We start from the raw sequence: 13,128 nt of genomic DNA, 5'->3' as shown, positions 1-13,128 counted from the left end.
CTCCAGTCTCTTACTGTGACTCCCATAAGGGATAAACCGGTAGAAAATGAATGAATGAATTCTTCTTTTTAACTTAAAATGAACTCATTTTAACTATATAAATTATTCTATTATTATTATAAAACAGAAGGTTAATATTTTCAATTTCTACAAAAATGCTGACTTTGCATTTTGTGTAGAGAACACTACAGTCGAGCGGAGGGTCAAATATGAACTTGGACAATATAGGAAAACTCTTTCAAAGTTTCATAATTTAAAACTAATATTTTAAACCAGTGCTACAAATACATTTTCGCGGACAGAAAATAAAAAAAAGTTAGGCGATATCTTATCATAGACATATGACGTTTAAAAAAAAACTTATTTTCCCTTTTTAAAAATGTGTAATTCTCTAATGTAATAATTACATAATACTGTTACAGTAAAGTTGGATAATACTTGTGTGTTTATGCTGCCTTTCTTCTCGACCATGATTGGGATTCAAAGAACAGTTTGCACTCTTATGCAACACGTTTTTATTCCCACAGAGAAAAACATGTTTCATAATCTTCGACAAAATGACGGTCAGGTGGATTCGTTTTATTACAGCGTGAAATCAAAGCTGCAGTTATATCTGCTGCTCAGAGAACTGGCTTCATTATTCTGCTGCGACAGGAAATCATATTACACGGGAAATGTTGCGTTACCAGGAAAGAAACAATGAATTTAAGGCGGAGGGTCAACAGTTAAAATGAAGAAACAGAATAAATTATATTTGTTGCTTCAATTGAAGACGCCGATAACCGAGGAATCTGAATTGTTGAGTGACGTGAGAGTTTGTGTCGTCGCTGGTGTGGCTCACAGCTGGATCATCTTCTTGTGCGAGTCGAAGATGTAGCGTTTAAAGTGCAGGTGGATGACGACGGGCTGGGATTCTGCTCTGGACTCCTTTTCTGCTGCAGCTCCGTCTTTACTTCCTTTCTTCTTGGTGGCAAACAAGGCCTTGGTGTCTGGATGAAGACCCTCTGGAGGAGAGAGACACACATTTGTCAGTCATGAGATCCAAGTCCATCTTGAAGAAGGAGCTCAAATAATTACCCCCCAAAACGTTTTTTAATTTAAAATAGGGCTGTACGATATATCGAAAAAATGTCAATATTGCGTTATAGGTATATATCAAAAACATGTGCGAGAATTTTTTATTGCATAAATCAAGCATTTTTTAAATGCACACTTTGACCAATCAGTACAAATTGACAACTTTACAGAACACTACTGCTGTGTCTCAAATCGCATACTCAAAGTTAGTATTTTTAGTGCATAAGTGCGTTTCAATTCTTAGTATGCGAAATTTAGTGCGCCATGCACACTAAATTGGCGTACGAAAATGCTCACAAAACTGAGTATGGTTCGATGGACACTAACTACACTAAACGGCCGCCATCTTAGTGACGTTGTAAACAGAAGTTACGTCATATATATATATATATTTATATATACTTACAGGTGCATTTTCCGCAGCAGTAGGAGGATAAACACGTCTTCGCTGCTGATAACAGCTTAAATATCTCGCGAATATTTTGATTCTCATATTTTTTATTCATTTCTTTTTCCAAACTTGCAAAACTTGCCGCCAGCAGGTGGCGATAGCGTTCAAACAGCTGCTTGAAACATCGTTAAATAGTAGTAGAAGAAGAAACTGTCGCGTCATTTCCTGTTAGTGCGTAGCAGCAGTGTTTGATTTGAGACGTATGCTGTGTCTCAAATCGCATACTACTCTTAGTATACTAGAAGTTAGTATGCATCAGGATAGTGTACATACTAACTAGTGCGCAAATCCTCCACAGATAGTATGTCTCAAATCAAACACTGATGCTACACACTAACCAGAAATCACATGACAGCTTCTTCTTCTACTTCTATTTGATGATGTTTCAACCAGCTGTTTGAACGCTATCGCCACCTGCTGGCAGCACGTTTTGCAGAAACGAGAAAATATGAGAATCTAAATAATCGCGAGATATTTAAGCTGGTATCAGCAGCGAAGACGTGTTTATCCTCCTACTGCTGCTGAAAATACACCTGTAAGTATATGAATATATATGCATATATATGACGTAACTTCCGTTTAAAACGTCACTAAGATGGCGGCTGTTTAGTGTGGTTAGTGTCCATCGAACCATACTCAGTTTTGTGGGCGTGTTAGTACGCCAATTTAGTGTGCATGGCGCACTAAATTTCGTATACTAAGAATTGAGACGCACTAACGCACTAAAAATACTAACTTGTAGTACGCTAGTATGCGATTTGAGACACAGCAATACTATCTGTGGAGAATTTGCGTACTTGTTAGCATGTACACTATCCTGATGCATACTAACTTCTAGTATACTTAGAGAAGTATGCGATTTGAGACACAGCATTCGTCTCGTTGTCGTTTATGTGACGTAACTTCATAAACGACCGTCACTAAGATGGAGGTTATTTAGGGTAGAAAGTGTCCATCGATCCATACTCAGTTTTGTGGGCGTTTTAGTGACAATTTAGTGTGCATGGCGCACTAAATTTCGCATACTTAAAATTTAGACGCATTTATGCACTAAAAATACTAAGTATGCAAGTATTCGATTCGAGACACAGCTCTGGAAAAAAAGCTCCACCTAGAATATTTTTCTCAGGCCGCCACTGATAATAAGGATTTTAGCTTTAAATGGGTCGATTTCAAAAGTCAAAACTATTCACGGACCAAACATCTGATCCACAAGTTTGATGGTTGAACCCAAAAAAAACAAAAAAAAACCCTTGAGCAAGCCAAAGACCCGTGAAGGTGCTCAAAAGAGGTCTAAGTGGATCTGGTCTGGATCTGAGCAGGGGACTTCCTCGGTCAATAATATTCCTCTCAAATTCCTCCCTTTCATTGAGGCTCAAAGACGCATTCATTGATTTCATTGTCGCCGGATCGTTGAGATAAGATTTTACACTTCATGCGCCGTGAAGAAGAGCGAGAGTCTTGAACAGTGTCACATGACTTTTCCTGTTGGACTGATGGAAAGGGATAAGAAAGTTATCGCCGCACTCGTGGACTCATCGCGGACTCGTCTCCTGTGGGGTCCTGTGGGGTCCTGTGGGGTCCTGTGGGGTCCTGTGGGGTCCTGTGGGGTCCTGTGGGGTCCTGTGGGGTCCTATCTGTGCACAAGCTCAGTATCTGCTCATTGACTCGTTGTCTCAACGAAGGTAAACGGAGTTATTGCTCAAATCTGTGACTGGCTGACCTCAATCACTGGCGCCAGCTCGCCGCCTGTTATGGTTACGCCGAAGTGAGGGTTGTTTTGTTTTCGCAGCATCTCTCGTTTATCTGCCATCGACTGAAAAATGTTCTCCACAAAAGCCTCTTGCTCTCCTCGTCCGCCACACCTCCGCGGCAAAAAACACGCTCGACACGTTCCGCCCGATAACACCAGCAGAAGAAGGTTCTGGAGTCGGTTCCTTTGTGTCCACCTGCAGAACCTCCGGGCTAACAATGAAGTTATCGACACGTTTACACAGAACAATCTACAGTCAAGTTATTTTGTGTCTGAGGTTTGAATGGAAATGAAAGTCCATTAATGTTCATGTCGATGTGGTGAAGTATAAAGATGTCAGTGATTAAGACACTAAACACAGTTACAGTAAAACTCAGGTTGAAGGAAAGGAATTCGTAAATCCCTATTGGTCCAAAGCAAAGAAAGCTAAAAGATTTTCGCCAATTTAGTTCTCTTTATAATCATGAATTTTGTCAGAGAAAAAAAAAAGGATTTATCAAACGTGTGGCCCTTGAGTCATTTGATGATACGATGATAATGTTTGAGAGCGGGCTGAGCAAGGCGACTCCATCTTAGATTGAATTTCAAGGAACGTAGGCGATGCCCTCTCAAAGCGGGCGTCATGTAGTAGAATGTCGATTATGTTGTTAAATAAATGGATCAGATTAAATGTTATAACCTTGGGCGAAAGTAGATTATTATAAGGTACTTTGTTGCGATTTTTCACTGACAAAATGAAATCCCTCCCCTTGTGTGTGGAACCCCTGCTGTCACTGAGCCTGTCTCCACCTTGTGGTCCTCATTTAACGATGTGACTCTGGCTGATATATCGGCACTGGTGAGCAAGATGAAACCCTTTCAGAATTCTGACCCGCTCTAGTAGAAGAACTCACATTTCCCTGATCCTTAAATCTCTTCACTGGCTGCCAGTTTCTTTCAGGGTCAACTTTAAAATTCTGGTTCTTACTTTCAGATCTATTCATGGTCAGACCTTCCATCAGTGATCTGATCCAGACTTACACCCCAGCTCGGGCTCTGAGGTCTGTGGATCAGAATCTACTGATGGTTCCTGAACACGGTTCAGGAACCATCAGTAGGAGGAGAGAAATCCTTCCAGACTGTTGCTCCTAAGCTTTGGAACGATCTCTGTGTTTGATGATCTACTGACTCCTTCAAGAAACATCTGAAGACTTTTTATTTGTTCAGGTTTTTCCCTGATTTTCTGGAACTCCTGTGTTTGTCTTGCGTGTCTTGATCTTTTAAAGCATGTATTTTAGCTGTATTTTGTTTTTGTTTGTTAAAGCACTTTGTGACCCTGGTCTATAAAAATCTACTTAAAATAACTTTACTTACTTACTTGTTGTCAAGTAAGATAAATTATTTATATCATCTTTTACTTAGACTATTCCCTGAATACGTGTTTACACAGTGTATCTTCTTCCCACTCTTGCTCACGTCTATACGTCTTAAATGTATTTTAAGGCGAACAACAGAAACATGTTTTGATAAAACTTCAAAAGTGGACGTGTTTTTTTAATGCTTTCCGAAGCACCTGGAGAGGTTTGTCAGCCACACTGGAGGGACAGAGGACCATCAGAACTTCTGAAGCCGTGTCGACAAGAAACCCCACGACGTCTGAGACAACTTTGAGTCGGACAGCAGGTCTCAGACGACCGCTGGCCCGAGTCCACTCATGTGTCAGGATGTGTGTATCCATGTCAGACGTGGGGAGTGTGCAGTGGCGGCGAGTCGAGCCAGGAGGATGTCAGCGAGACTCTCTCCCAAAATGTTTTGATTTTCTTCCCTCCCGGTGAGGAACCAGTGGGTTTGGAGCAACAGAAGGTAAAATAAATACAGAACAGACATCCCCCGGAACAACGGCCGTCCTCGGAGGAATCCTGGGAATGTCCATTCCACCTCTTTCACCACATCCTGAAAATAACACTATTTGATGCTTGTGTGACCAACACTCATAACTGTAACCTGCCATCCTTCGCTCTTATTGGTCATTTTCTTAAAAGGTGCAACGAAGTGCTGACAAACAAAACACTATCAGAAACCTTTTGATGTTCCTACTCGTTTCATAAAGCAATATGTACTGAAATACTTGTATGTCTAATTGAAGTAGCTAGTTTAAAATCTGAGGGATAAATACAACATGACCCTGACATTAGATGAAGATACTCTAAAATAAATTTCACTCTCCACTGACATTAGACCCGCCTCCTTTTGAGCTGAAACTAGCGAGAAAGTTGCCCTGCCTTCAGAAACTAGGAGCTACTTTGGTCTTTTTAAACATTGCAGTCCACAGGTCCCTCGTTTATTGGGAAAAAACTAATTATACGAGATAGTGAACATTACTTTTTTAACTTGTTTAAGTTAACATTTGTTTATCAATATTTATTTGAACTTGTAAACTCGACAACCCTCTCAGTAACCTGTGACCTTAACAGCTCCTATAAAGTTTTGCCGCCCTGCCAACCAATCACAGCCGTCGGTCATTTTTGACACGGCAACATACACGGTATTGTAGTACTACCACTGAAATATATTTTGAATAAAACCTTGAGAATGTGTGTTTGTGGGACAAAAAAAAACAACAACTTCTCACCTTGAATGCGTATCTTGAACTTCCCGCTTTGGCCGAAGCTGCCCTCGATGACCCCGGATTCCCCCGTGGACAGGGTGACCTTGAGCCCCACGAATATCTGCAGGTTGGTTTCCTTCTTGAACAGGTTGCGTCCGATCACGGTGTAGTCGTCAGTCACCTGCGCGACAGCATGTTATTCACACAAAAGGAAGCGGACACACCGTGGCGACGCTTCATGATCACCAGTGTGAAAAATATTAAGATGTTTTTTTGATCTTCACTGGGCCGAAGCCTCTGATGTCTGGATCTGGTGGATTGCATCGATTTCACTGCTGCCATGGTGGTGAAACAGCTCGGCCTCTGTCCCGTGCCCCCCCACCACCGCCCCCCCACAACCGCACAGCTCGCCGTCAGCCACATTCTTGGAGACTCGCCGCCTGACTGTCTGACACTCTCCCTTTCATCCTGCTGCGCATTTTCTGCTATATTTGTTTGCATTCATTGCTTATCGTTCATCTCGGGAGTCGATCTAACACGCGGCTAATCTGATAATGGGAGGGCACCGCTCTGTCTCAGGCCGCCTCCCCGCCACCAGCGCATCCTCGCTCTAACTTCATTCACTCTTGAACATTTGACCCCGGGAGCTTCGCAAAGCGGAACCGATGCCCTGATGAAAACAGTCGCTATATGCGTCCTGCAGACCATATGAGTCGTGGGTCCGGTTCCGTCACGTCTCAACAATGTGAGTAATGTGTCCTTAACGGAGTCTCGAAACACGACGGTCTCATTCTGCAAGACAAACAACTCGTGTCTGACCTCTTCCTACTCTCCAGTCACTGACGGGAGCTGTCAACAGCCCCGAGGTGCTACCAGCAGGAAACTAGTTCGCACACTTGACCCCCGACCTTTATCTGACCCTGCCAGACACCCACAGTGCAGGAGTTGATAGTATAAACTTAAGTCATTGATTTGTTCCTTTACATTTCATGGATAATCATATTTTAATTTGTTCTTTCAGCACAGTTTGGAGGACTTTGTCCAAGGAAAGGGGGGGAAGGAAAATAAAGTGTATTTGGAAGTTTTAAGAATTAGGAAATGACTTTTATTAGATTATATTGTTGCATTTTTCTGATGCGTTTCATTTTGTTAAATGTTTATGTAGACCATTAATATTTGACCGACATGAGATGTTGATACTTGCTTCGTTATTTTGTATTACATCATATAACCTGACTTTTATTTAAGATGTTAAAACATTAGTTCAATCCTGAGAGACATGTTTTTAGTTGTTTTTTTTACATATATATTTCAGTGGTCCCTCACAAAATTCACTTCACCTTCAACGTTATCGTGGATATTAAGGTAAGGTAGAACTTTATTGATCCCTCAGGACGTCTCCTTCCGGAAATTGTTTTTTCCCAATAGCCACAGCAAATACATAAATTTTTCATTTAAAAAAAAAATCAAGATAAAACAAGAACAAAGAAAAATAAAGAGAAAGAACAAGATGATACAATCTAAATTATTATATTAATTATAATTATTATTATTATTAATTATATTAATAATTATATTATTACTTATTCGCTCTGTTACAAATGAGTCCTTTTTTTTGCACAGCAGATAAACGTCAACACAACAACAGAAGATATGAACTTCTCCAACCTTACTTATGGTGCCAAAAAAAATCAGCGAACTCCCATGATGCTTTTCTACACTGTGGTTGTTTGGCTGGGCGGCAAAGCCTCATGGGAGCGGTCCAGATGAATGTTACTGAGAGGGTTGTTGAGCACATTGGGAAGTTGAGTTTGCAAATTCAAAAACATGTTGTTAAATTAATTTACTTTGCAGATTTAATTTAAAGTGGGGAGGGGAGGGCGTTACAAAAGGTAACCCCCACAATAAGCAAGGGACCACTATACACATTTAGTTAATTGTACAAGAAAGCTTAGAAATATATTCTCGTATTTTTTCCCATAAGGAAAACCTTTTAAATAATAATTGTGGTTGAGTGAAGCTTATTTAAGCCTGATTAAATCAAGATATTTATTGTATTAAACTATTTTTCTTGACTATATAATGTATTTAAAGGAGAATTCACTTCAGTCCACGAACGAGGGAGTGTGAGCCGAGCGGAGGATGGAGTCAGGTGACTTCCGAGTAATGTGGGAAATGCTGTGCCACTCAGGTGTGTCCAAACAGCGCCAGTCTCTGATAGCTAGACGGAGCTGGTGGCGTCAGACGGCCACCCACGTAAATCCGGGAGTCACAGCACACGCTAGAGGGCACATACCCACACGCAACCGTCGCACTGCTGTTGTGAATGTCTGATGTGCACATCTGTACACAAATAAACAAGACGGTCTGTGTCTGACAGCACAAGCAACGAGGAAGATTGTGTTTGTTAAGGGAGCAGACGAGTCGGTAGAAAACTCACCCTCTCGACCTGACCTTCCTTGTGTTTGTTCTTGTAGATCCGGAGACGAGGCAGGGCTGTTTCGGCGTAGGCTTTCTCCTCGAACCCCTTCAGCAGCCGGCCTTGGAAGGCTAGCCGGCACGTGTTGGAGTGGATGTCAGAGTCCAGCCTGGAGCCAATCACGAGGCAGAGTGCGGGACACGTGACGGGCCGGTCCAACTCCAACAAAGCCCACTGTTCCGGGTCGGACTGTCCCGGCGACTGACTGGTGACATACTCGTCCTGGAACACGTACTCCCGGTCGCAGGTGAAGGCCGTTTCCAAGGAGCAGGCCTTGAGCGCGTGGTTGAGGTCGGCGGGGGTCTCGCAGGCGTCGCCGGAGGGCAGCCCGAAGAACGTCACCCTGGCCATGACCGTCTCGTGTCCGACCGTGATGTGGAACTTGGCGCGCGTCGCCAGGGATCCCTTGAAGTAACCGATCTTCCTGACGGAGATGACGGCGGCGTGGAGCGTGCGGAGAGACCCCGGAGTGCAGACCACTCCGCGCTCTAGCAATTTGGGGTCAAACTGTGTCACGCACACGCCCACGCGGTCGCCCTGCATGGCCCCCGACACCGGTTTCCGAAACATCTGCACTGACTTGACCTTCTTGGTAACCTGAAGAGGCAAAAGTCAGATGTTTATTAACACAATACAACAAGTTAAAAAATAATAAACACAACAGCGAACTTTAAATTCAGAATTTGAAGAAATCGAAAAACAACATAACCTAAAAAATGTTTATGAATTAAGCTTGTTTTGTCTCTTTGGAACATTTTATTTAACCAGTAGATTATAAAAGCGCTGAGGTTGGATCGTAAAAATACACCAGTGTTGCCATCTAGAGGTGGAATATTATATTGCAACAAGAAAATTGTTAAGCAATCAAATCAAGTGTATTTTTCATTTACCATAATTACATCGTATACTTTGTTGACTCATAAATTAAAAAAAGAATGTGAATTAAACAACAGAAAAACAACTTGAATTTAAAGAATAAAGTTTATAAAATTAGGCACAATCCCACAGACAAACATTCAACTGTAATATTCTATTTTCCCACTGAGCCTTAGACATCTGTTTGACATCTTTTATAAGCTTAGAGCTAAATTCTCCAGTCTATAATCAGTCTATATTTTAAACCAAATCTAGGTGTTATAACCTTATCAATAAATATTGAATAAAAACAAAAATTACCATAAGTTTATAAATGATGGTCAACAGTAATTTATCCATTCAAAGTGTAATTTAGATTTAGACTCGACTTAGAGTTTCTAGTCTAAAACAAGAGCTCGTATCAAGCTCTCTTTTTAAACCAAATCCACTAAATAGTTTGACTAATGCATATTGACCCCCAAAGAAATTAACCTTAAAAGCCTTTAGACTTAGAAGTATTTTAAACAGTCAAATGCTTGGTGGGTTCATTCAGATAAAACAGGATCTTTTCAATGCTCACCTTAATCGCTGGGATTTCCAAGGTGTCGTTAATCGCCAGCGACCCCTGCAGGATTGTCCCCGTCATGACTGTCCCCTGGCCCCGGATAGAGAAGCAGTGATCCACAGCCATGAGCAGGTCCCCGCTCGGGTCCCTCTTGGGGACATAACATTGTTTCTTCAACAGCTGAAGGAGAGGACACAAATGTTTGATTATAATGGACAGAAAATAATGTTAGTTAATCATTAAGAAGTAATTTTGATCACCCAAAAATGCCCTCCATTACCCCATTTGTAGTAGACATATCACACACAAGGAGAAGAATATTGAGCTAAACTATAAGTAATCACACGACAAACATGAAGATGACATGCATTTGAGACAAATTGATAAAATTGCATAAATGAATAAACACATGAAGTATCACATTTTCATATGATGTTCACTTGACTTATCAAAAATAACATTTTTTAAAAACATCAATTATGTATGAGGTAAATATTCAGTTCAGGGAAAGTATGAATAAGGGGAAGAAATTATGAGAACATTCATTTTCTCTGCTCCTTCTCAAACTCTTAAATAGCTTGTTTATTCAATTGTTTGAAAATGAGAAAATTATACATTTAGTATACAGTATATATAGTGTATATTTGAAAGTGGGTTAAATACAGTTGAAATAGTTTTATTACAGTGAAACAAGTTTCATCAATAATCAAAGATTGATTTATTTCTAGTCAAATATTTTTAATTAATTTAGAATTCGGTTGAAAATGTTTGATTAAACCTAAGATTTTATTCTACAATTGTACACAAGTGATGCAAAAGAAAATATGTTACCAAAAGTGTACAATCGTTTAAACTTGCAAATTTACCTAAAACTGATGTTAAGGATGTGATAAGATTAAAACAAACAACTGCAGATTCACGAGACTCTGTTTGGAGCCACAAGTACATGGTGAACAATATACCTCTATTAACTCGGACACTCCCTGAGCTTCCTCTGCGTCGGAAGCCTCTTGACCGCCAGGCTTCGCCACCACAGAAATAACCGGACTATTTTTAAACCTGTATCAGAAATAATCTTGATGTTAATACTTTGGTCCGAACTATCATAAAGGCCATTAGGGAAAGAATGTTGGTAATATCAGAAACTGCTGCGACACACACCTGGTGTTCTCCAGGGTTTTGTGGAGTCTCTTTGTCATCTTCTCGATGGCGCTCTCGCGTTTGTCAGCTGGCAGCAGATCAGTCTTGTTCAACACGACCACCATGCGCGGACACGTGAGCTCGCCTATCAGCAGACACTCGGCCGTCTGAGTCTGGATTCCTTTCACCACGTCAATCACCAGCATCATCAGGTCGATTATTTGAGCCCCTGGAGAAAAAATATTAAACATAAACGATCACAAATCCTGTATAAAGTTCAAAGTTATTTATATTTATACTATATATACATTAATTATTAAATGCAATATTTATACCGTTATTTCATTATTCCATTTATACTATATTACACTACTTTTAACTTATTAATATTTATATTTATACTTTTATATATATACATTTATTTGCTGTTTTTTAACGGTTGCAGTTTCACTGCTGTGTTTTCTGTGCAATGACAATAAAAGAAAGTCTAAAGCTAAAATAGAAACTTACTTCAGAAAAGAATCAACCGGATTTAATATACAAAAGATGCCACAATATACTTCAATTTAAAAATCACTAACTTTCATCTAAAACAGTGGTTGAAAGTTCCATTTTTTCAGGGGAAACATTTTATACAGTGGCTCTTCCGAGGGGCCATTAAACATTAATGGCAAATTATTATTATTTTGAAAGTGTCTTAAATAGATCTTGAACTCTATTGTATCATCAGTATTCGTCCGTTTTTAAAAAACTCCCTTTTCATTGAAATATTAGAATATAATCTTAAACCAAGCACACCCAACAAAACTTTTTTTCTGGAGATGAAATCCTGTTTATCATAACCACACTGACTTTGCAGTGATTGGTCAAACAATGAGGTTAGTCACTCCGTGTTATCAATCCCCGAAGTCTCCAACTCCAAGGTACTTGTTGTATAAACAAAGCGGGGCATGATTACAGCTGGCTGGTGGAGTGAAGCCATTATTACATCATAATGGACTCCGCTCTCGTAACCTCTCGTTTTCCCAGATTTCAGACGGGGGGAGAACTTTATAAAGTTCAATAAAGTTCAAAACATGGTCTTGATGAGAAACTTACTGCATCTTGGAGAGGAAGACTTTAACATTTTAAAACATGCGAGTGAGATAGAAGTGTTGGGTGTTTACTTTAGTAAATAAAGTAAATAAATAATAGGAATAATTACAAAATAAAATTGTTAGTTCCTACATGATCTTTGAACTCCTGTGGCTTCATTTCGTTCAGGTCTGATCCAAAACATTGAATTAAGGTCTTATTGTTGAGGTTTTAAAATATCAATCTTGACTAGAGAATGCTGCACCTCTGAACATTCGCTTACTACCACTTTAATCTGACATGTTTTTTTGTTTTTTTTAAATATCTCACCTCCGATGATGGTTCGAATAAGGGAAGCGTGACCCGGACAGTCCACCAGGGTGAACTGGAGACCTTCATACAGCTGCTGACCGTCTTTCTCCTGCAGATGTTCGGGGAAGTCCACGGTGAAGGAGGAGAAACCCAGGTCCAGAGTGATGCCTCTCTCCCGGGACTGCGGGTTCTTGTCGAAGGCGGCGGTCGACGCGATGCTGCTGAGGGCCCTGGCCAGCGAAGTCTTGCCACTGTCCACATGTCCCAGCACCCCCACGTTAAAGTTTAAAGTCTTCCTCACGTTGTCGACGGAAGTCGACATTTTAAAAAAATAGTGTCCGCCCCCCTGTGTGAGGAGTTAGTTTATCTCATGAACTTTGACCTCACTCCACTGGAACAAGTTCTGTTTGTCTTTCTTCGAGGGGTCTGCACTGAAATAATGGATATATTTAATAACAATGAGTTACAAGACAGATTGTTTTTATCTTCTTCACTTGATGTTGTTCTTGCCACCATTTGTATGGTTTAGTTCTCTCACTGAAAGTCTAATTTTACGTCACTAGGAGAATACATTGACAGTAGAAACTTGTTCTGCAACACAAACAATTAAACTGACGTCAAAACAAAGTGTTTGATTCCGTGATCCTCAAAAGGCGACTATAAACAATATTATTTAAAAAAAAATCCAAGTAAGCAACCGATGTGTTCAGTTAAATTATTACTCACCTACGAACATAGTTTTACGCTTATCTCGCGGTTCTACTCACTCACAGGTGTGTTTCCAGTAGTTTCCGCAACACCGACGGACATGTGACACACCCGGAAGTGAACCTTC

General features: G+C 40.4%; 1 protein-coding gene across 5 annotated transcripts; it reads right to left on the bottom strand.

Moving 5' to 3' along the window:
- Positions 1 to 517: 517 nt before the first annotated feature.
- Positions 518 to 13,098, bottom strand: eefsec (eukaryotic elongation factor, selenocysteine-tRNA-specific). 5 transcript variants are annotated; one of them, XM_087801396.1, is made up of 8 exons: positions 13,020 to 13,098; positions 12,312 to 12,724; positions 10,929 to 11,136; positions 10,730 to 10,826; positions 9,783 to 9,947; positions 8,309 to 8,944; positions 5,893 to 6,049; positions 518 to 1,004 (listed from the first exon to the last, which is right to left on the bottom strand). In XM_087801396.1, exons 2-8 carry the CDS (start codon positions 12,613 to 12,615, stop codon positions 838 to 840), a joined length of 1,734 nt encoding a protein of 577 aa, XP_087657522.1. In that variant the 5' UTR covers positions 12,616 to 12,724; positions 13,020 to 13,098; the 3' UTR covers positions 518 to 837. The 5 variants fall into 5 exon arrangements, with proteins under 5 accessions (XP_087657522.1, XP_087657526.1, XP_087657525.1 ...); XM_087801400.1 differs by having other exon boundaries at positions 12,312 to 12,719; positions 13,020 to 13,088; XM_087801399.1 differs by having other exon boundaries at positions 13,065 to 13,088.
- Between the last annotated feature and the right edge of the window lie 30 nt (positions 13,099 to 13,128).

This window comes from Callionymus lyra, chromosome 10 (genome assembly GCF_982586985.1).
Source record: "Callionymus lyra chromosome 10, fCalLyr1.hap1.1, whole genome shotgun sequence".
NCBI classification, from domain to species: domain Eukaryota; kingdom Metazoa; phylum Chordata; class Actinopteri; order Syngnathiformes; family Callionymidae; genus Callionymus; species Callionymus lyra.
Note: the sequence above shows the minus strand (reverse complement) of the source record. Positions and strands in the feature narration are given on the sequence as shown.